Source organism: Ahaetulla prasina, chromosome 3, assembly GCF_028640845.1.
Source record: "Ahaetulla prasina isolate Xishuangbanna chromosome 3, ASM2864084v1, whole genome shotgun sequence".
NCBI classification, from domain to species: Eukaryota; Metazoa; Chordata; class Lepidosauria; order Squamata; family Colubridae; genus Ahaetulla; species Ahaetulla prasina.
This window is the reverse complement of record NC_080541.1, coordinates 228,900,953-228,925,331: the sequence shown is the minus strand read 5'-3', so window position 1 is coordinate 228,925,331 and position 24,379 is coordinate 228,900,953. Positions and strand designations below refer to the sequence as shown.

At 47.2% G+C, this 24,379-nt stretch overlaps 1 protein-coding gene across 7 annotated transcripts in view; it reads right to left on the bottom strand.

The window, feature by feature from the left end:
• HCK (HCK proto-oncogene, Src family tyrosine kinase) overlaps nt 1-24,379 on the bottom strand; it is a 50,257-nt gene that overhangs the window by 925 nt on the left and 24,953 nt on the right. For all 7 annotated transcript variants that reach the window (XM_058174738.1, XM_058174740.1, XM_058174744.1 and 4 more), the window contains 8 exons: nt 22,169-22,267; nt 19,694-19,797; nt 16,414-16,566; nt 12,054-12,206; nt 10,545-10,727; nt 8,138-8,214; nt 7,072-7,225; nt 2,194-2,325 (listed from right to left, as the gene is read on the bottom strand). In XM_058174738.1, the coding sequence (XP_058030721.1) occupies nt 2,194-2,325; nt 7,072-7,225; nt 8,138-8,214; nt 10,545-10,727; nt 12,054-12,206; nt 16,414-16,566; nt 19,694-19,797; nt 22,169-22,267 (1,055 nt within the window). The remainder of the gene's footprint in view (nt 1-2,193; nt 2,326-7,071; nt 7,226-8,137; nt 8,215-10,544; nt 10,728-12,053; nt 12,207-16,413; nt 16,567-19,693; nt 19,798-22,168; nt 22,268-24,379) is intronic.

Below are 24,379 nucleotides of genomic sequence, written 5' to 3'. Positions count from 1 at the left end.
AATCTTTGGTGCTCTCTGAGTTCGATTGTTTTTTTCCAGACATTTCATTACCCAACTAGGTAACACCATCAGTGCTGGAAGGGAGTGGGGTTTACAGAGAGGAGGAGGAGGAGGAGGAGGAGGGGGAGGGGGAGGAATACTGTTGAATCTTTGGTGCTCTCTGAGTTCGATTGTTTTTTTCCAGACATTTCATGACCCAACTAGGTAACATCCTCAGTAATAGAAGGGAGTGGGGTTTACAGAGAGCTCCAAAAGGGGCCGGGATAGCTCAGGCTGTTAAGAAGCCTGTTATTAGAACACAGTAGCCTGCAATTACTGCAGGTTCAAGCCCGGCCCAAGGTTGACTCAGCCTTCCATCCTTTATAAGGTAGGTAAAATGAGGACCCAGATTGTTGGGGGGGCAATAAGTTGACTTTGTAAAAAATATACAAATAGAATGAGACTATTGCCTTATACACTGTAAGCCGCCCTGAGTCTTCGGAAAAGGGCGGGGTATAAATGTAAAAAAAAAAACACCCTTCTAAACCTGATGACGTTCCCTAGTTTGGTCATGAAATGTCTTCCAGAAAACAACATTCTCAGAGAACTCCAAGGACCCCACAATTTTCCTCCTCTTCCTCCTCCTCCCCCCTGTACCCCACACCCTTCTAAAGATGATCAACCCGCTCTACGACCATCATGAGTATGAACATGTTGGGCAGGCCCCTCCTTATGGTCATAACTCGAGGACCGTAGCACAAGAAATGTTTGGGAAAAGGCCAAAATTGCATGTTACTTTAGAGCAGGGTTCTCCAACCTTGGTCCCTTTAAGACTTGTGGACTTCAACTCCCAGAGTCCCTCAGCCAACAAAGCTGGCTGAGGGACTCTGGGAGTTGAAGTCCACAAGTCTTAAAGCGACCAAGGTTGGAGAACCCTTATTTACGTGGCAACCGTTCTCTTACAAACTCTGGAAGTGTTGGCCCACAGCATTAGCGTGTTGTTGGGAAAATTGTGTGTTGCAACGATGTGTTTCCTTTGACACGCTGTGGTGTCGTCAAACTTGGTGTGCGAAAGACCCTCCCACAAATCCTTTTTCCGTTCAAAGGTTAAACATTTATAACCATTTCTGGAGGGGCTTTCCATCTTGAATGCCAAGATCACAAGCGGGCGTTCCTAAGCAAACTTAGCAAAATGGGGAAATGTGTGTTGCAGCATCACACCTCACCCTTTGCACACTGTGTCTCAAGGCGTGTTTTGCCACCTGCTTCCTCTCCGAGGGACGCAACGTGCATTGTTTAATCACGGGAATTTTTTTTTTTTTTGGAGCCTTCTTGCTAAAAACCAGGCCGAGCCACGGCCCACCACTGCAGACCAGACCTGTAAAGTCCACCAGTGACCTCAGACACATCCTCCTCTCTTTGCTGAAAGTTGAACCCCAAATTCCTTGACCGGTGACTTAGCCCTGACCACCACCCCCCAAATTCCTTAGCCTGTGACAGTTCTTCCCAAGAGATATTGGAGAGAGAAGGCTGAAAAAACAAGGGTGTGCAATCTTGGTCACTTTAAGACTTGTAGACTTCATCTCCCAGAATTCCCCAGCCAGCCACAAATCTCAAAGTTGCCAAGATTGAACACCTTTGCAAAAAAAAGCATTTTCTTTCCCATCTTCCTCTTCTTCTTCTTCTGCCCTTTACAAGACCTTTCATTTTGTGTGTGTGTGCGTGGGGGGGTTTGCTTCACGCACTCTGCTGTTGGCCACAAATGGTCCCAGGCAGTGGTGGGATTCAGCCAGTTCTCACCAACCCGGGAGAACCGGTTGTTAACTTTCTAAGCAGTTCGGAGAATCGGTTGTTGGATGAAATCTCCTTTTGTTTTTTTTTCCCCACAGGGCTAATCCTGTAAGGAAGGCAGGAAGGAAACATTCTGGTGGTATTTCTAGCTTCATCTTACAGAAACTGCCTCTCGGGTTAACCCTTATTACATTGTAACAACTAAGACGAAGCGCCCATCGACGTGAGTGACGTTGATTTGGCCACGGTCACATGAACACTGAGCCATGCCTAACCAGCTGGTCATTAGGACAGAGAGGTGATTGTTAAATTATTTGAATCCCACCACTGGTCCCAGCGCTCCGTCATCACTCACACTAAAGAGTTGCTGACTTGTCTATCAGAATCAGAATCGAGCTGGAAGGGACCTTTCTGGCTACACACCTGGATACGGAGTCTGCCCGTAGGTAATGATCTCCATCAGCAAGATCCCGAAGGACCACACGTCGGACTTTATGGTGAAAGACCCGTAATTGATCGCTTCGGGGGCCGTCCATTTGATGGGGAACTTGGCACCTGCCAAAAAGTCCAAACCAAGATAGTTAGATTTAGCCTGAGAAGGGCAGCTGGCCACAGATCATGTTATCAGTTTGGCTTAATGGTGAAGGTACCAGGGAAAAAGAGGGGGACGGTGAGTTCTAATCCCACCTTAGCCATGAAAGCCATCTGGGTGATTGTGGGCCTCTCTTTTGGGACACCAGACTAGAAAGCAGGAGTTGGTGAGTTCTAGTCCCGCCTTAGGCATGAAAGCCGGCTGGGTGACTTTGGGCCAATCACCAGGAGACGGTGAGTTCTAGTCCTGCTTTAGGCATGAAAGCCAATTTGGGTGACTTTGGGCCAATCACTAGATGACAGTGAGTTCTAGTCCCGCCTTAGGCATGACAGACCGCTTGGTGCTGTTGGAAGAAATATCCATCTGGTTCAGTTCCAAGCAGGGAGAAAGACACTGGAAACATGGAGGCTGATTGGAAAGAGGGTTTAATGGTGAACAGGACCACCAAGCACATGGTCCTGGTGCAGCTGACCACATGGAGTTGAGAATGAGGGGTATTTATACCGTCCCTTGGGCTTTGAACTTGAGCTTCCTATTCCTGTGCAAGAACATGTATTCTATTGGCTGTTGTCAGACTCTCATGGGGCCATGTAGGATCAAGTTTGTCTGAGATAAGTTTGGTTGAAGTTTGCTGATGCAATGTCCTTAGGAGATTTTGCAATGCAGTGAGATCTGCTGCTAGATAGTCCTATCTGGAGGGTCGTGTCTTAATCCCATCACCCTGGAGCTGAAGGTCTTTTGTCTTGTAGATAGGATGGCTCACTCTTTCTTAGGTAAAGGTAAAGGTTCCCCTCGCACATACATGCTAGTCATTGCCGACTCTAGGGGGCGGTGCTCATCTCCGTTTCAAAGCCGAAGAGCCAGCGCTGTCCGAAGACGTCTCCGTGGTCATGTGGCCAGCATGACTCAATGCCAAAGGTGCACAGAACGCTGTTACCTTCCCACCAAAGGTGGTCCCTATTTTTCTACTTGCATTTTTTACCTGCTTTCGAAACTGCTAGGTTGGCAGAAGCTGGGACAAGTAACGGGAGCTCACCCCGTTACACGGCAGCATTAGGGATTCGAACTGCTGAGCTGCCAATCTTTCAATCAACAAGCTCAACATCCTAGCCCCTGAGCCACCACGTCCCCCAGTGGGCACCAAATATTTGCTTAATGGGCACCAAATATTTTATGGGATGAGTTTGACCCTGTGGCTCCCGAGGACATGGACAGGTTGTTGGGTAGGTTGAATGCCACCACGTGTTTACTGGACCCGTGCCCCTCCTGGTTGGTGCTGGCCACTCAGGAGGTGACACGAGGCTGGCTCCAGGCAATTACGAGCGCTTCCTTGGTGGAGGGAGTCTTCCCGGCCGCCTTGAAAGAGGCGGTGGTGAGACCCCTCCTCAAGAAGCCTTCCCTGGACCCGGCTGTTTTAGGTAATTATCGTCCGGTCTCCAACCTTCGCTTTGCGGCAAAGGTTGTAGAGAGTATGGTGGCATATCAGCTTCCCTTACACCTGGATGAAACTGTCTATCTAGACCCGTTCCAGTCCGGCTTCCGGCCCGGTTACAGCACTGAGACGGCTTTGGTCGCGTTGGTGGATGATCTCTGGAGGGCCAGGGATAGGGGATGCTCCTCTGCCCTGGTCCTATTAGACCTCTCAGCAGCTTTCGATACCATCGATCATGGTATCCTGCTGCGCCGGTTGGGGGGATTGGGAGTGGGAGGCACTGTTTATCGGTGGTTCTCCTCCTATCTCTCCGATCATGAGCGGTGTTGACAGGGGCAGAGGTCGGCCCGAGGCGCCTCACTTGTGGGGTGCCGCAGGGGTCGATCCTCTCGCCCCTTCTGTTCAACATCTATATGAAACCGCTGGGTGAGATCATCAGTGGCTTCGGTGTGAGGTACCAGCTGTACGCTGATGACACCCAGCTGTACTTTTCACACCGGACCACCCCAACGGCTATCAAGTGTTGTCCCGGTGCTTGGAGGCCGTCTGGGTCTGGATGGGAGAAACAGGCTCAAGCTCAATCCCTCCAAGACAGAGTGGCTGTGGATGCCGGCATCTCGGTACAGTCAGCTGAGTCCTCGGCTGACTGTTGGGGCAGTCATTGGCCCCGATGGAAGGTGCGCAACAGGCGTCCTCCTGGATGAACGGCTGTCTTTTGAAGATCATTTGACGGCCGTCTCCAGGAGAGCTTTTTACCAGGTTCGCCTGGTGCGCCAGTTGCGCCCCTTTCTAGACCGGGATGCCCTATGCACGGTCACTCACGCCCTCGTGACGTCTCGCCTGGATTACTGCAATGCTCTCTACATGGGGCTCCCCTTGAAGGGCATCCGGAGGCTGCAGTTAGTTCAGAATGCGGCTGCGCGGGTTATAGAGGGAGCCCCTTGTGGCTCCCGTGTGACACCAATCCTGCGCAGGCTGCACTGGCTACCTGTGGCCTTCCGGGTGCGCTTCAAGGTTTTGGTAACCACCTTCAAAGCGCTCCATGGCATAGGGCCGGGTTATCTACGGGACCGCCTGCTGCTACCGAATACCTCTCACCGGCCCGTGCGCTCTCACAGAGAGGGACTCCTCAGGGTGCCATCAGCTAGGCAGTGTCGTCTGGCGACGCCCAGGGGAAGGGCCTTCTCCGTGGGGGCTCCCACCCTCTGGAACGAACTCCCCCCAGGACTCCGTCCACTTCCGGCCCTCCAACCTTCTGGGAGGATGTCATGTCTTAATCCCATCACCCTGGAGTTGAAGGATGGCTCAGTCTTTCTTAATGGGCACGAAATATATGCTGGGAGCTGGGAGCTGGTGCTGAGTTTCTGTCTCCCTTAAGATTTCTATTTATCTTTCAGGAGAAATATAATATTCCCCCTTTTTAAATATTTCTCAAAATATTTCATTCTTCTAGGAGGGGTGACTTCCTTCAGTGTTTTTTTTTAATTTATTTACATTTATATCCCGTCCTTCTCCGAAGACTCAGGGCGGCTTACAGTGTGTAAGGCAATAGTCTCATTCTATTTGTATATTTACAAAGTCAACTTATTGCCCCCCCAACAATCTGGGTCCTCATTTTACCTCCCTTATAAAGGATGGAAGGCTGAGTCAACTTTGGGCCTGGTGGGACTCGAGCCTGCAGTAATTGCAGGCAGCTGTGTTTTAATAACAGGCTATCTTACAGCCTGAGCCACCACGGCCCTTTTTTTTTGCGCCAATCACCAAGAGACAGTGAATTCTAGTCCTGCCTTAGTGCTTTTGGGACACTGTTTGTTCTGTCCTCCTTCGCCTCCGTCCGAGTGATGACTTAATTAGCCGGCACTATCAGCTCTGGCAGCAAAATTGCGAGCGTCTGCCAAGTGTCTCTGTTATCTTCCTCAACGCTGATAAGTCACCCAAGAACAAACTTCAGCTCTTAGTTAAGCAATTGATTTGCTTGCTATGAAGAGGCATAGCAGCTCTCGCTGGTTTTATACCCTGTGGGGTGTGGCTCCATGACTCAGCACTTCCTAAGCCTGCCCCACCCCTGCTTCTGTTGTTCCCGCCTCTCCTGCCTACGAAACCTAGGGTCCAGCCAGGCCTGATTACCATCAGCTGGGTCTGAAGGCGTGGCGGGGGGGGGGAAAGAGTCAGGAGAAGGAGGCCTCGTTATCTCCTCCACCTGGCCTGCCTCTGGCTCCTGGAGCTGAGCCAGGGAAGCCTGTGCTCCCAAGGTAAGTCCTGACGGCCCTTCCCCCTCACTTTCCAAGTCACTTTCTGGCAGGAGGCCCGGCTCGGGCGGCGCAAACACAACACTCTTTCTCAGACCAACCCACTTCACAGGGTGGTTATTGTGGAGAAAATAGGAAGAGGAAGATGTGCTGGATACGTTCCCTGATCCGAACCAGTGGTGAAATCTGAACCGGTTTGTTACCGGTTTGCTGGCTGCGCATGTGCACTGCACGCCAAAGGCGCACCGCACACACATGCACAGTGTGCACACACATGCATAGTATGTGCCAAAAGGAGGCTTGGCTTTGCTACAAAGCAGGATTTTCTGCTTTCTAGCAATGCTAAACCCCGCAGCACAGCTGATCGTTGGAAATACTGGTTCCGAGGAACCGGTAGCTTTCTTTTACCCGAACTGGAGCAAACTGAGAGCATTTCACCCCTGGTCTAAACCAGGGGCGGGTTCCTCTTATCTTCGCTACCGGTTCGCAACGGGCACCCATGCATGCGCAGATGGTCTGTGATGACATCTGGGCGGGTGGGTGGAGCCTCCCGCCACCGTTACTACCAGTTCGCAAGAACCGGACCAAACCGGTAGCAACCAGTTCAGTGGTGGGTGTCACAAACTATAGCAACCGGTTCGCCTAGAACCGAAAACGTGAGCGTGCGTAGCATCGAAAAACCGGCAATTATATAGGACGTGATAGTGCCAGGATAGGTGAGCGGGCCCAGCCATTGGTCAGAACTACTGATTCGCCCGAACCGGTCTGAACCGGCAGCATCTCACCAGTGCTGTGATTGCATCCGGGGGCCACCATCTTGACTTTTTTGACCACATCCTACAGATCCCATCTCCCCCAGGCCCAACTGTCACTTCTTTGGAAATGCTGGACACTCGGACCCATCCCCCAGGGACCCCAAGACCATCTCCCAGGCTCTCCGACTGGGGAGGCTCGGCGTTAAAAGTCTAATTGATCTACATTCTCCGTAAAAGTGAAGGAGGCCCGCTAGAGTCCTGTTGGCCTTGTACCTTCCCGTGCGGTGTATTCGTTGTCGTCTATCACTCGGGCCAGGCCGAAGTCCGCAATCTTGCACACCAGGAGGGCCGAGACTAAAATGTTGGCAGCTCTGAGGTCACGATGGATGTAGTTCCTCTGCTCAATGAACGCCATGCCTTCAGCCACCTGCAAGCGGAAGGGACAGCTCCATTAAAGGGGAAAAATCCAAAAGAAAATTCCAAACCTTCGTTAGGACTGATTTTACAATATACAGGGAGTCCTCGACTTACGATGATTCATTCAGTGACCGAAGTTACAATGGCACTAAACACAGCAAGTGATGGCCGTTGCATTCTCTCCATGGGTCACGTGATCGAAATTCAGATGGCATCTGACTCATAGTTATGACGGTTGCAGTGGCCCAGAGTCCTTTGGCGACCTTCCGAGGAGCAAAGTCCACGGGGAATCCAGATTCGCTGAACGACCAGGTTAGTCACTTAACAACTGCACTGATTCACTTAACAAACGTCGTAAAAAGCCGAGAAGTTGTGATGGTCGCAGTGTCCCGGGGTCACGTGATCCCCTTTTGCGACCTTCCGACCTTAATGACCGTGTTACTCACTGAACAACTGCAGAGGTTCACTTAACAACCGTGGCAAGAAAGGCCATACAATCAGGCAACAGCTGTCTTGCTTAGCCACGGAAATTTTGGGCTCAATTGTGGCCGTAAGTCAAGGATTACCTGCAATTCTTTCTTGAAAATGTAATAGCAGAAGGACCAGGAAGTGACTCGAGGTTTGCCAAATATGAATATCTATGCTTACATCCTCTTTTTACCATGCATATGTATGATTGTATCATTTTCTCTTTCTTTGCTGAATTGTGTAAATATGACTTTTGTCTGTAGGAGTCCCTCCCATAATTTTCTGGAGGGAAATTCCTTCGGTGTGTTTAAATAAATACCGCACTGAGCCTTGATTATCGGTGTTGGGGTCCCTGCGTTGAACGGCCTAGGCTCTCCTGCTTGAGCAGGGGGTTGGACTAGATGACCTTCAAGGTCCCGTCCAAGTCTATTATTCCATTATTCCAAACACTCACCTGGGCAGAGAAGTCGATCAGTTTGGGGAAGGGCTGCTTCTTGCCTTCCTCACTTTTTAAGAAATCCAGCAAGCTGCCTGTGGGGACAGAGGAGACCCTATTAAGGGGGACATTTCTAGGACAAACCCCTCCCAAAAAAACTTTCTCTTTTCCAGGAGTCTAAGCTTATTGGGGCGGTCAGGTAAGGATCCCCTGGAATGTGTCTCCAGCTTGGAAATACCCCGTTTTCCCAAAAATAAGACTTCCCCTGATAATAAGCCCAATTGGGCTTCTGAGCGCATGAGCTAAAATAAGCCCCTCCCCAAAAATATTAATCCACATGCGCAACCGGTCCCCACTATTTCCTCTGGTTAGGGTTAGAGAGACAGAAATAAGGTAAGACGGCAAGAGGAGCCCCGTCTTGCTTCACGCGCCCCAAAATAATAAGGCCTCCCCGAAAATAAGGCCAAGCGCTTATTTCAGGGTTCAAAAAACTATAAGCCAGGGTCTTATTTTCGGGGAAACACGATAGTGACATGTCTGCGTCTTTCTCCTGCCTTGCACAAGGACAGTTCCCGTCACTTTGTTAAACAACTAATTCCCACAACACTGTTGAACTATCTAGTAGGACTATTTAGAGTTACTAGAAGAATTACTATTCTTCTTCTCAGCTTCCCTATTTTTTCAGATCTGTCTCCTTGTCTCCTTATGACTATAACTTTGTTGCTTGATTCTTACAGTTTATATTGTTTTATCTAATTAGTATCCTAGCATGATTTATGTTGATTGCTTATTTAGTATCCTATGACTATCACTAAGCTGTTGTGTGTTACGATTTATGAAGACTATGATCATGATTTATCACTTGTTGTTTGTATGTACAATCACACTTGGCCAAATAAAGAATTCATATTCTATTCTATTCTATTCTATTCTATTCTATTCTATTCTATTTATTCTATTCTATTCTATTCTTAATTCATATTCTATTCTATTCTATTCTATTCTATTCTATTCCACTCCACTTCATTCATATACTAATATTGTATTCAATTCTATTCTTAATTCATATTCTATTCTTAATTCATATTCTATTCTATTCTTAATTCATATTCTATTCTATTCTATTCCACTCCGTTCATATACTAATATTCTATTCTATTCTATTCTTAATTCATATTCTATTCTTAATTCATATTCTATTCTAGTCTATTCTATTCCCTATTTTCTACTTTCTATTATTCTCTATTTTCTATTATTCTCTATTTTCTATTATTTCCTATTTTCTATTCTACTCTACTCTATCCTACGTTCTGTTCTTATTCTTATTCTAATTCCACAGGTATTTCCCCTATTTCTATCTAACTATCTGTCTGTCTGTTTATATATCCTCTCTCTCTCTCTCTCTCTCTCTCTCTCCATCCATCCATCTATCATCTGTTTATCTCTCTATCTCTATCTCTATCTATCTATCCATCCATCCATCTATTCATCTATCCATCTACCCATATCTATCTATCTGTTTGTCTGTTTACCTATCTATCTATCTATCTATCTATCTATCTATCTATCTATCTATCTATCTACCTACCTACCTACCTACCTACCTACCTACCTACCTACCTACCTACCTACCCTTTCCCCCCAAAAATAAGACATTCCCTGATAATAAGCCCAATCAGGCTTTTGAGTGCATGCGCTAAAATAAGCCCCACCCCACCCGAAAATAAGCCTCCCCGAAAATATTTAAATGCAGAGCTGGAAATCAGGTAAGACGGCAAGAGGAGCCCCATCTTGCTCCATGTGCCCCAAAATAATAAGACCTCCCCGAAAATAAGGCCAAGAGCTTATTTCAGGGTTCAAAAAAATATAAGACAGAGTCTTATTTTCAGGGAAACACGGTAGTCCTCGACTTACAATCATTCATTTAGTGACCATTCAAAGTTACAATGGCACTAAAAAAAGTGACTCATTGTTCACACTTACGACCATTGCAGTATCCTCACATGATCAAAATTCAGACTCTTGGCTATTGACTCATATTTATGACGGTGGCAGTGTCCCGGGTTCACTTAATAACCGTCTAACTTTACCCTAGCAGTGATTCACTGAGCAACTGTGGCGAGATAAGTCATAAAATGGGGCAGAACTAACAACTGTCTCGCTCAGCGACAGGAATTTTGGCCTCGACCATGGTCATAAGACGAAGACTACCTGTAATTCACAAAAATGAAACTGAATCCTATTTAGAGTGAATAAGATTCAGTTCAGAACTGTAGCAAGAAATCTGAGATATTTCGGGCTCGGTTGTGGTTGTAAGTGGAGGACTACCTCAATTTTGGTCATAAGTCGAGGACGACCTGAAATCCCAACAGATCTGGGGGGCGCCAGGCTGAGATAGACCACCATGCGGAACGCTGGTTCTCACCTTTCTCCATGAATTCGGTGATGATGAAAATTGGCTCTTCCTTGGTCACCACCGCATGGAGTCTGACCAGCTTGTCATGCTGCAGGGTCTTCATGATGTTGGCCTCTTCAAGGAAGGCCGTCACCGTCATGCTGCCCTGCTTCATGGTCTTCACGGCCACTTTGGTGTGGGAGTTATAGGTGGCTGTGGAAGCGGGAAAGCCATGCTTTAGAATAGGGGTCTCCAACCTTGGCAACTTTAAGACTTGTGGACTTCAACTCCCAGAATTCCTCAGCCAGCTTTGCTGGCTGAGGGATTCTGGGAGTTGAAGTCCACAAGTCTTAAAGTTGCCAAGCTTGGAGACCCCTGCTTTAGAACACGGGTGGGGAACGATGGCGCCTTTATGACTTCTGGACTTCAACTCCCAGAATTCCTCAGCCAGCCATGATGGCTATGACCCCTTTCATGACTTGTGGACTTCAACTCCCAGAATTCCTCAGCCAGCCATGCTGCCATGCTAGCTCAGGAATTCTGGGAGTTGAAGTCCACGAGTCATAAAGGGGCCATTGTTCCCCACCTGTGGTTTAGAAGGACAGATTTGCAATCTGGTCTTAACTTTCCCTTGAGCAGAATGAGAGGGTGGTCCAGAAGGAAAGGCAAATATGGTGATGGGTCAAAGGCTAGATCCTCCAACAGAGGAGAATATTTGTGGCTCCGGGTTTGAATTGAGGAGTCCTTGGTGCTCCCTGAGCGTGGTTGTTTTCTTCCAGTTGTTTTATTCTCCAACTAGGTAACAATGAAGCCCATTCTCTTCTAGCACTGATGATGTTCCCAAGATAGGTCATGAAACATCTTCAGGAAAACAAGCAAGCTCAGGGAGCACCAAAGACCCCACAGTTGTCCTCCTCCTCCTCCTCTTCCTCCTCCTCCCCTCCCCTCCTCCTCCTCCTCCTCCCCCCTCTCCTATCCTCCTCCCCTCCCATCCTCCTCCTCCCCACTCCCATCCTCCTCCTCCTCCTCCCCTCCTCTCCTCCTCCTCCTCTTCCTCCTCCTCCTCCTCCTCCTCCTCCCCTCTCCTATCCTCCTCCTCCCATCCTCCTCCTCCTCCTCCTCCTCCTCCTCCTCTCCTCCTCCCATCCTCCTCCTCCCCACTCCCATCCTCCTCCTCCTCCTCCCCTCCTGTCCTCCTCCTCCTCCTCCTCTTCCTCCTCCTCCTCCTCCTCCATCAACATGAAATATCTGCAAGAAAATCACTAATTTCAGAGACACCAAAGAGTCCCCTGGGTCTTCCATTTGAGATGGGGAGCCGTGTGAATTGAATTGAATTGAATTGAATTGAATTGAATTGAATTGAATTGAATTGAATTGAATTGAATTGAGTGAGTGAGTGAGTGAATGAATGAATGAATGAAAAAGAAAGATCTCTCCTGGGAATTGTGGTGGGGTTTTTTAAGTGTGTAGCCTTTGCAATCAAAATTGCCTAGCCGAGAAGGCCGGCCTTATCCAAGCACCAGCCTTCAGTGACCTTACCCATCCAGACTTCTCCAAACTGTCCGGCGCCCAACTTCTTCTCCAGTACCAGGGAGCTCCTGGGGATTTCCCAGGCATCCTTCTCCCAGGGCTTTTCGGGTTTCGGCAACACGCAGGGGTGGGTCAGCTTCTGGCACAATCCGTCGGCTTTCCCTGAAAGAGCCCAGAGGAGATTGCAGGAGTGGGAGGTGACATTTTTCTAAACTTGTGTTTCTCAACCTTGGCAACTTTTAAGACGGGTGGACTTCCCAGAATTCCCCAGCCAGCGAATCTTAAAGTCCAGACCCTCCTTAAAGTTTCTTAAGATGCTGGCTGGGGGATTCTGAGAGTTGAAGTTCACTGGGAGATAGCCGAGTCAAAGGGCACACCCAGAAATGCAAGAGAGACAGAAAGACAGAGAGGCAGATGGACAGAGACACACACAGAGAGAAGAGAAAAACAGAGAGAAAGCGAGACAGAGAGAAAGAGACAGGAACAGAGAAAGAAAGAAAGAGAAAGAGAGAGAAAGAGACAGAGATAGAGTGAGAGGCACAGAGAGAGAGAAAGTGGGAGAGAGAAAAAAGAGGAAAGAGAGCAAGAGAGGGAGGGAGAGAGAGAGAGAGAGAGAAGAGAAAAACACAGAAAGTGAGACAGAGAGAAAGAGACAGGAATAGAGAAAGAGGGAGAAAGAGAGAAAGGAAAAGAAAAAGAAAAAGAGAGAGGAACAGAGAAAGAGAGAGAGAGACACAGAGAGAGAGAAAGTGGGAAAGAAAAGAGGAAAGAGAGCAAGAGAGGGGAGAGAGAGAGAGAGAAAGAGAAGAGAAAAACAGAGAGAAAGTGAGAGAGAAAGAGACAGGAACAGAGAAAGAAAGAGAAAGAGAGAGAGAAGAAAAGAGAGGTACAGAGAAAGAGAGAGAGACATAGAGAGAGAGAAAGTGGGAGAGAAAGAAAAGAGGAAAGAGAGCAAGAGAGGGGAGAGAGAGAGAGAGAAGAGAAAAACAGAGAGAAAGTGAGACAGAGAGAAGAGACAGAGATAGAGTGAGAGGCACAGAGAGAGAGAAAGTGGGAGAGAGAAAAGAGGAAAGAGAGCAAGAGAGGGAGAGAGAGAGAGAGAGAGAAAAGAAAAACACAGAAAGTGAGACAGAGAGAAAGACACAGGAACAGAGAAAGAAAGAGAAAGAGAGAGTGGAAAAGAAAAAGAGAGGAACAGTGAAAGAGAGAGAGAGAGAGAGAGAGAGAAAGTGGGAGAGAAAGAAAAGAGGAGAGAGAGAAAGAGAGGGAGGGAGAGAGAGAGAGGGAGGGGGGAGAGAGAGACAGACAAAGAGAGAAAAGAAAAACAGAGAGAAAGTGAGACAGAGAGTAAGAGACAGGAACAGAGAAAGAAAGAGAGCGAGAGAGAGAGAAAGTGGGAGAGAAAGAAAAGAGGAAAGAGAGCAAGGGAGGGAGAGAGAGAGAAGAGAAAAACACAGAAAGTGAGACAGAGAGAAAGAGACAGGAATAGAGAAAGAGGGAGAAAGAGAGAAAGGAAAAGAAAAAGAGAGAGGAACAGAGAAAGAGAGAGAGACACAGAGAGAGGGAAAGTGGGAAAGAAAAGAGGAAAGAGAGCAAGAGAGGGGAGAGAGAGAGAGAAGAGAAAACACAGAAAGTGAGACAGAGAAAGAGACAGGAATAGAGAAAGAGAGAAAGAAAAGAGAAAGAAAAGAGGAACAGAGAAAGAGAGAGAGAGACACAGAGAGAGAAAGTGGGAAAGAAAAGAGGAAAGAGAGCAAGAGAGGGAGAGAGAAAGAGAAGAGAAAAACAGAGAGAAAGTGAGAGAGAAAGAGACAGGAACAGAGAAAAAAAGAGAAAGAGAGAGAGGAAAAGAAAAAGAGAGAGGACAGAGAAAGAGACAGACAGAGAAAAAGTGGGAAAGAAAAGTGGAAAGAGCAAGAGAAGGAGGGAGGGAGGGAGAGAGAGAAGAGAAAAACAGAGAGAAAGCGAGACAGAGAGAAAGAGACAGGAACAGAGAAAGAGAGAGAGGAAAAGAGAGGTACAGAGAAAGAGCGAGAAGCACAGAGAGAGAGAAAGTGGGAGAGAAAGAAAAGAGGAAAGAGAGCAAGAGAGGGAGGGGGAGAGAGAGAGTGAGAGAGAAGAGAAAAACACAGAAAGTGAGACAGAGAGAAAGAGACAGGAATAGAGAAAGAGGAAAGAGAAAGAGAGAGAGAAGAAAAGAGAGGAACAGAGAGAGAGAGAGAGACAGAGAGAGAGAAAGTGGGAAAGAAAAGAGGAAAGAGAGCAAGAGAGGGAGAGAGAGAGAGAGAAGAGAGAAAGACAGAGAGAAAGTGAGAGAGAGACAGGAACAGAGAAAGAAAAGAGAAAGAGAGAGAGAGAGGACAGAGAAAGAGAGAGAGACAGAGATAGAGAAAAAGTGGGAAAGAAAAGAGGAAAGAGCAAGAGAGGGGAGAGAGAGAGAGAGAAGAGAGAAACAGAGAGAAAGTGAGACAGAGAGAAAGAGACAGGAACAGAGAAAGAAAGAGAAAGAGAGAGAGAAGAAAAGAGAGGTACAGAGAAAGAGACAGAGAGAGAGAGAAAGTGGGAGAGAAAGAAAAGAGGAAAGAGAGCAAGAAAGGGAGGGAGGGAGAGAGAGAGAAATTTGCCTTGTCGCCTTTACAGCCGAAGAAACTGGGAAGGGTCCTTTCTCAGATGTTGGCCATGACCCTTTCCTGCTGTGGGCTCAGCAGCCTCTTATCTCAGGGGTCTCCAAATGTGGCCACTTTAAGGCTTGCGGATCAACTCTCAGAATTCCCAGCCAGCAGGTCTGCAAACGTGGCCATTTTTAAAACTGGTGGATTTCAACCCCCACAATTCCTCAGCCAGCATGCTAATAAAACATGTGCTGGCTAGGGAATTCTGGGGGTTGAAGTCCACCCACCTTAACGTTTGTTAGCATTCTGGCTGAGGAATTCTGGGAGTTGAAGTCCACACGTTTCAAAGCTGCCCATTTTGGAGACCCCTGTCTTATCTGATAGCTGCATAGTCTGCGGCTCTTCCTCCTGTCTCCCAAGGCCAGGGGTCAGCAACCTGAACCGCATGTGGCTCTTTCACCCCTCTGCTGCGGCTCCCTGTCACTCAAAATATGCGTCACAACTGCCAAAGTGCAACACCCGCTGGCACACGATTTATTGAGCTTTTCAACCCCCGGTAGGCCAACCATGGATAATAATAATAATAATAATAATAATAATAATAATAATAATAATAATAATAATAATAATAATAATAATAGTAGTAGTAGTAATATCAGAGTTGGAAGGGACCTTGGAGGCCTTCTAGTCCAACCCCCTGCCCAGGCAGGAAACCCTACACCGTTTCAGACAAATGGCTATCCAACATTTTCTTAAATTTCCAGTGTTGGAGCATTCACAACTTCTGCAGGCAAGTCGTTCTACTTATTGATTGTTCTGTCAGGAAATTTCTCCTTAGTTCCAGGTTGCTTCTCTCCTTGATCAGTTTCCACCCATTGCTTCTTGTTTTACCCCCAGGTGTTTTGGAGAACAGCTTGACTCCCTCTTCTTTGTGGCAACCCCTGAGATATTGGAAGACTGCTATCATGTCTCCCCTGGTCCTTCTTTTCATTAGACTAGACATACCCAGTTCCTGCAACCGTTCTTCATATGTTTTAGCCTCCAGTCCCCTAATCATCTTTGTTGCTCTTCTCTGCACTCTTTCTAGAGTCTCAACATCTTTTTTACATCGTGGCGACCAAAACTGGATGCAATATTCCAAGTGTGGCCTTACCAAGGCATTATAAAGTGGTATTAACACTTCACGTGATCTTGATTCTATCCCTCTGTTTATGCAGCCCAGAACTGTGTTGGCTTTTTTGGCAGCTGCTGCACACGGCTGGCTCATATCTAAATGGTTGTCCACTAGGACTCCAAGATCCCTCTCACAGGTACTACTATTGAGCAAGGTACCACATATCCGGTACCTGTGCATTTTGTTGTTTTTTTTGGCCTAAATGTAGAACCTTAAAGACAAGAAAAGTTAAAGACAAGAAAAGAAAAGTTTCAGAAGAAAATAGACATACATAGGCTAGTTTTGTGGCCGCTCAAGGATTAGTCAGGCACGGGAAGCGTTTTGTGGCTCCCGGTGTTTTCTTTTCTGTGGGAAATGGCTCTTTTGAGTGTTTAATAGAATAGAATAGAATAGAATAGAATTTAAGGTTGCAGACCCCTGCCCAAGGCCATTCCCATACAGCCTTGCAAAGAGGCCGTATCAGCCTCTTCTGATCCCAGTTCCTCATCTGTCCAAAGGGGTTAATTTTTAACCTCTTTTGGAGCCGACGGACAGACGGACGGATGGAAACTGGCTCAGCAGCTGCCCATACTTGCAGGCTCACCTTTATAATGGCTGACCAGTTCCTGCAAAGTGCTGAAGTTGCTCCGGGTGGAGATGTAGAAGCCCCCGTCGTCCAGGCTTCGAATCTTGTAGTGTTTCACCACATCCATTTTGCTCTGGGAATCGAAGTCTCGGATGGAGAGGGAGTAACTTCCTGGACCACGACAGAGAAAAAGAGGAACGAGAAGCGAGGACAATCATTTTGTATCTACCTCTCAAAAGGGAAGCCCACGCGGACAGAGGCAAAGTCTCACTCACACGAGTATTTTGCACCCTGACTAAATAAGCACAGTCTTCGACTTTGAAATGGGATAGGCCCGTGATGGCAAAACCTATGGCACGCGGAGCCATATCGGTGGGCACCTGAGCGTTGCCCTAGCTCAATTCCATCACGCATGCACGCGCCAGCCAGCTGATTTTCAGCCGCTTCCGGCCTCCGGAGGGCCTCGTGGGGGTGGAGGAGGCAGTTTTCGCCCTCCCCAGGCTCCAAGGAAGACTCTGGAGCCTGGGAAGGACAAAAAACAGGACCACCTGGCCCACCGGTAACCTTTTTGCCGTCGCATGCCAAAAGTGGGGGGAGAGCAGAAGGGTCGTGCGGGAGGGAGGGGCATGGAATTATGGGTGTGGGCACACATGTGCATGACACACACACACACCCGCATGCCCCCCGCTTTTGCCACGCAACAGCAAAAAGGTTAGCCGTCACTGGTATAGGTTCTCCTGCCTCAGCAGGGGGCTGGACTAGAAGACCTCCAAGGTCCCTTCCAGCGCATTCTATTCCCACAATTGAGACCAAAAATTTGGTTGCTAAACAAGACAGCTGTTGTGAGTGAGTTCTGCCCCCATTTTATAACTTTTCTTGCCACAGTCGTTAAGTGAGCCAATTCAGTTAGGGACCTGGTTGTTAAGTGAATCTGGCTTCCTCATTGATTTGGCTTGTCCGAAAAACCTCAAAAGGGGCTCCTGGGACGCTGCGACCGTCATAAATACGAGCCGGCTGCTAACAGTCCGAATTCTGATCATGCGGGGATGCCCCGAAGGTCGTTCAGTGAGAAAAACAACCGTAAGTCCCTTTTTTTCCATGCTGTTGTCACTTTGAACAGGCACTAAATGAACTGCTGTTAACTCAAAGACTACCTTTATATAAATAAAAAGATTTATATTGGTATATTGACCATCAATTGTGTTGTAAATGTTGTACCTTGATGAAGGTATCTTTTCTTTTATTTACACTGAGAGCATATGCACCAAGACAAATTCCTTGTGTGTCCAATCACACTTGGCCAATAAAATTCTATTCTATTCTACCACCAGGGAGGAATGACTGGATCTGAATAATAGATCTCTCTTGCATAAGAGAGTGGATCTACATCCCCCCATCTGCCCAGGAAAAGAGATCTAACAATCAATCAGTCAGTCAGCTGGAAGAGACCTTGGAGGTTTTCTAGTCAGATTCAGCCAGTTCAGACTGGTTTCAGGTGAACCGGTCAGTGGTGAGACTCAAGTATTTTAACAACCGGTTCTCTGCCCTAATGATTCCTTCCAACAACCAGTTTGCCAAACTGCTCAGAAAGTTAACAACCGGTTCTCCCGAAGTGGTGCGAACTGGCTGAATCCCACCACTGGAACCGGTAGTGGTGACCAGAGGATGGGCCTGCCCTTCCCCATCTGCCCAGCCACAATCCTGTCCTATATCGCTGTGTTTTTTTTATTTATTTTGTCAAACACAACAATATATATAAGTATAAACATGAAATAACTATAAGAAATTGGATACAATCAAAGGGAACATTAGGACAGGAACGGTAGGCACACTGGTGCTCTTATGCACGCCTCTTACAGACCTCTTAGGAATGGGGTGAGGTCAGTAGTAAGTTTTTGGCTGAAACTTTGGGGATTTTGGAAAGAGACCACAGAGTCAGGTAGTGCATTCCAGGCATTGACCACTCTGTTGCTGAAGTCATACTTTCTGCAATCGAGATTGGAGCGGTTCACATTAAGCTTAAATCTATTGTGCGCTCGTGTATTGTTGCGGTTGAAGCTGAAGTAGTCTTTTTTGACACCGCATACATGCGTGGACGGTGCACATGAGCGAATTGCTGTGTTTTTTGACATTACACAAATGCGCGCAAACACGCACACTCACATTTCCAGTGCTGGGCGAACCGGTATCTAAAGTTTGTGAAACCCAACCCTGCTTCTAGTCCAACCCCCCCACTCAGGCAGGAGACCCTATACCTGTGATGGCGAACTGATGGCACATGTGCCAGCGGTGGGACACAGAGCCCTCTCTCTGGACATGCGAGCCGTCGCCCCAGTCCTGCCGGCCAGCTGGTCCCTGGGTCTCTGCTGCGCATGCATGGGGGGCAGGGTATACAAGGGGGCTGCACATGCATGCATGGGGTGCATGCATGGAGAGAGATGCAGGTGTGGGGGTGCATGCCCATTGCATTTTAGGAGTTCGGGCACTTGTGCATTTGCGCACCAGTGCGTTTGTGTACGCGCACAAGTGCTTTGGGTACTTGGTCCAGAAAAGGTTAGCCATCACTGCCCATTCAGACAAATGGTTGTCCAATCGTTTCTTGAAAACCTCCAGGGATGAAGCAACCCACAACTTCTGGTGGCAAGCAGTTCCACTGGTTAATTGCCCTCACTGTTAGGAAGTTTCTCCTTAATTCCAGGTTGCTTCTCTCTTTGATTAGTTTCCACCCATTGTTTCTCGTCCTGCCTTCAGCTGCTTTGGAGAATAGGTGGACCCCCGTCTTCTTTGGGGCAGCCCCTCAAATACTGGAAGACTGCTATCATATAAACCCCTAATTCTTCTTTTCTTATAACATTATTGTAACATTATTGTGTATTTTATTTGGCTGTGAACCGCCCTGAGTCCTTCGGGAGAAGGGCGGTATAGAAATTTAAATAATAAATAAAATAAATAAATATAACAACAGAGTTGGAAGGGACCTTGGAGGCCTTCTAGTCCAACCCCCTGCCCAGGCAGGAAACCCTACACCATCTCAGTCAGATGGTTATCCAACATTTTCTTTAAAATTTCCAGTGTTGGAGCATTTACAACTTCTGCAGGCAAGTCGTTCCACTTATTAATTGTTCTAACTGTCAGGAAATTTCTCCTTAGTTCTAAGTTGCTTCTTTCTTTGATCAGTTTCCACCCATTGCTTCTTGTTCTACTCTCAGGTGCTTTGGAGAACAAAGCTCTAGACTAGCCAAACCCAGTTCCTGCAACCGTTCTTCGTGTTTTTGTCTCCAGGCCTTTAATCATCTACCTTTGCTTGTTTCACTGTCTCGGATCATGAACGAGCCGATAAAATTTCCCGGAGCCAATAAGTGACGTTCCGCATCCTTCCGGCTCATTCCTGTCAGGAACCACCTAAGGTTGACGAGGAAAAGACAATTAGCACCAAATCCTGCATAAAATTTTTTCTCAAGCTCTGCTTCCCCAACTTTTCCTCCTGGCAGGGAAAAAAATACCATCCGAGATATCATCAGAGAGATAGTCCTCGACGTACGACCACAATTGAGCCCAACGTTTCCATTGCTAAGTGAGACCGCTGTTGAGTAAGCTGTGGTCCCATTTTACGACCTTTCATGCCACGGTCGTTAATCGCATCACTGGAGTTCTTTAAGCGGGTAACACGGTTGCTCAGTCAATCTGGCTCCCCCATTGACCTGGCTTTTGAGAAGGTCGCAAAAGAGGGATCGCATGACCTGGGACAATGCCACCGTCGTAAATATGAGTCAGTTGCGAAGTTGTCTGAATTTTGATCACATGACTGAGGGGAGGCTGCACCGGACATAAGTGTGAAAAAAGGTCATAAGTCACTTTTTCTAGTGCTGTTATAACTTTGAACGAATACAAGTCGAGTATTGTAATAAAGCAGTTATGTTAGGGTTGCATTTTAACGATTAAAAGAAGGCAGTCAGGGAAAAAACTGGGACTATGATCTTAGAAATCATTATGACCCAAAGGTATTTTTTCAGGAGGCAACAAGACTTTCTTGTTTTTTCTTTGAAGACGTTTCGCTTCTCATCCAAGAAGCTTCTGCAGCTCTGACTGGATGGTGGGGAAGGGAAGGATTTACATTCCTTGCAGACAGCTGGTCATTTGCATCCTTTTCGAGGGTTGTTGAGGCCACTTGGAGGTTCACCTGTGTCCTCGGGGTCACCTGAGTGGAGCAAATGGTTCCTGTAGTCTGCAATTGTTTTCTCTGCAAATCATACTCCCACACTATTCAAAAGGTGTTCGTCCCAATCTAAAAAGATATAAATGACCAGCTGTCTGCAAGGAGTATAAATCCTTTCCTTCCCACCCATCCAGTCAGAGCTGAAGAAGCTTCTTGGATGAGAAGTGAAACGTCTTCAAAGAAAAAAACCAGGAAGCCCAGTTGCCTCTTGAAAAAACACATTTGGGACAACCGTGACCTGGCTGACAGAGAATCTCCCTAGAGAAGATATGACTTCTTTGTCTCCATCCAATATATTTGGTGACACCGAGTTGGGGATCTTATTACATTTTTTATTATGAAAAGCTTGTCTCTTCTTTAACAAACAGGGTGGATTCCATCTATGTTGAAATTAATATACTATGGAAAGCCCTCAGCTTACAAACCTTTTTAGTGACCATTCAAAGTTACAATGGCATTGAAAAAGGTGACCTGTGATTGGTCCTCAGATTTATGACCATTGCAGCATTCCAGTGGTCATGCAATCAAAATTCAGGCCCTTGGCAACTGACCCATATTTATGACGGTCGCAGCGATCCCTCCCTTTTGCGACCTTCTGACACACAAAGTCAACGGAGTAGCCCGATTCACTTAACAACCGTGTGACTAACAACCTTAGTGATTCACTCAACGACTGCAGCAAGAAAGGTCGCAAAATGGAGCACATTTCACTGAAGAAACTCAGCAACAGAAATTTGGGACTCAATTATGGTCATAAAGTAGAGAACTACCTCTACTTATTGTGCCCTGGGGATGGATTCATTCATGATTAGTGTCGGGTTCAATTCATGATGATTTCCAAAAATTTAGAAACTCTAAAAGGACGTGGTTGTTCAGTGGCTAAGATGCTGAGCTTGTTTTGGCAGTTCAGCAGTTCGAATCCCTAGTGCCACATAACGGGGGGAGCTCCCGTGACTTGTCCCAGCTTCTGCCAACCTAGCAGTTCAAAAATAGGTAAAAAATGCAAGTAGAAAAATAGGGACCACCTTTGGTGGGAAGGGAACAGCGTTCCGTGCACCTTTGGCGTTGAGTCATGCCGGCCACATGACCACGGAGACGTCTTCGGACAGCGCTGGCTCTTCGGCTTTGAAATGGAGATGAGCACCGTCCCCTAGAGTTGGGAACGACTAGCACATATGGGATTTCTAGATATGGAAATATTGCTTCTGTAGTTGCTGGGAACCATGGTTCCCTATCATTGAGAAGACCATTCCCGAAGGCCAGCATCTCATCCATCTTTGGAGAATTCCAAGGCTTCTCCTGCAAAAATCCAGTGTCTTGTTCTCCTAAGCTAAGGGGCTTCTCCCAAAAAGGACCAAAGCAGATGCACATTTAACCCCATGGACCTCTACAGTCCGGAGTTGAACTCTGGGGGAGAACTAAGATGGATGGGTGGGTGGATGGATGGATGGATGGATGGATGAACAGAGGAGGGATGGATGAAAGAAGGGAGATGGGTGGTGGAGGAAGAGGATCTACCAAGAAGATCCCTCCCTTTGATAGGCCGAGAGAACTTACTCTTCCGTCTCCAGGGAATTGATCCTGGCCACATAATTGCTGGGAATGAAGCCCATTTTGCCTGTCGAAAGGGCCTTGGCTCGCCACCACTCTCCCGACCTGGACAGAAAGAAAGGCAGAATTAGGTACACTTCCCAACTTCCCCAAAACATAGCCAACAATAAGCCCCCCTCAGGGGAAGCGCTGGGGAATTCCAGAAGTGGGAGAAGAAGGTCTAGAAAGTCCCCAAAAACCAGAAGGAGGCATTGCCAAATCAAGGCTGCATTGTTGCAAAGGAACTCCACGGATGAAACCACAGAATCAACAAGAGTAAAGTTCATCCATCCATCTAATCAACCAACCATTCAAACATACGTAGATTCATTCATCCATCAATTCAACCGTCCATCCATCCTTCTTTCCTTCCTTCCTTCCTTCCATCCATTCAACTGCCCATCCATCCATCCATCCATCCATCTGAATACAGAATACACAATAGCCTGCTCAAGCAGGAGACCCTAGACCATTTCAGAATGGTTAGCTGTCCAGTTTCTGCTTAAAAGTCTCCAGTGATTCCAATGGTTGGACCAATTCAACCATCCATCCATCCGTCCATCCATCCATCCTCCTCCATCTATCTCCCATCTTTCATCCATCCCCCCATCCATCCATCCATCCGTTCATCCATCCTCCTCCATCCATCACCCATCTTTCATCCATCCCCCCATCCATCCATCCATCCATCCGTTCATCCATCTGTTCTTCCAACTATCCATCTCTATCCATCTCCCATCTTTCATCCATCCATCCATCCATCCATCCATCCAACTAGCCACCCATCCATCCATCTATCCACCCATCCATCCATCTAATTATCCAACCATCCATCCATCCATCCATCCATCCATCCAACCATCCATCCCCCATCCATCCATCCATCCATCCATCCATCCATTCATCCCCATCCATCTCCCATCTTTCATCCATCCCCCCTCCCTCCCTCCATCCCTCCGTTCATCCATCCCTCCATCCACCTCCCTCCCTCTCCCATTTTTCATCCATCCCCCCCATCCATCCATTCATCTCCATCCATCTCCCATCTTTCATCCATCCCCCCATCCATCCATCCGTTCATCCATCCATCCATCTCCATCCATCTCCCATCTTTCATCCATCCTCCCCATCCATCCATCCATCTGTTCATCCATCCATCCATCCTCCTCCATTTATTTCCCATCTTTCATCAATCCCCCATACATACATACATACATGCATACATCTAGTATCACCACCACTCACCATGGATTCATGTGTCAAGGTTCCAAGTAACACCCCAAGGTCTACTCTACAGCAGGGGTCTCCAACCATGGCGACTTTAAGCCTGGCAGACTTCAACTCCCAGAATTCTGGGATTAAAGTCGCCAAGGTTGGAGACCCCTGCTCTACACAATTAAAAGCTACAAATAACAGCCAGCAGAAAAAACGACACCAAACAATCCCATGCAGCATATGTTGAACACAAACAAGGGCAAACACCCTCACTTGTGGTTCCAGGACTGAGTTTAACCATGGTTTTTGCCCAAACCCGACATTTACTTCCAGTTTACTGCAAAATGTTGCCCATAACAAACCATTGATTCACCTAAGGACCATGGCCTTCACTTAATGACTGTGGCAGTGGCTTCACAATTGTGACGCTTACTTAATGACCACCACAAAAAAGATCATAAAATTGTGTCAGTCACATGTCTGACCTGTTTTACAACAGTCATGACTTATTGCGGTAACGAGTAGGCTCCATTACGGCCATAAGTTGAGGACTATCTGTAATATGCTGTTCTCTGGCAGATAACCCTACGTCTAATGGCCACATTTCCTCACTAGAGCTTCAAGTAGGACACTGAAGATCTATAGGCTGCAAATTTAAACTGAATTAGAAACATTTTTCCCCAGGGGAATCTAGAAACGATAATTTTTTCTGGGAAGCCGGAGGCAGCCATACCAACGAAGGATGCAGAACTGAGAGCGATTGCTAAAATATGCCTCTAGAATGTCTAAAAGCCTATTTTTATCCTTTTAAATGAAGGATAAAAATGGCAGTGCCGGGCGCATAAAATTCCTCCAGGAATTGAGCGCTCTGTTTGCTTCCTGAACCGCCGTCAGCCTCTCACCTAAATTCTCAGCCCAGTTTGACACTCGGATAAAACCAACCTTGGAGGGGGGAGGGTTGCA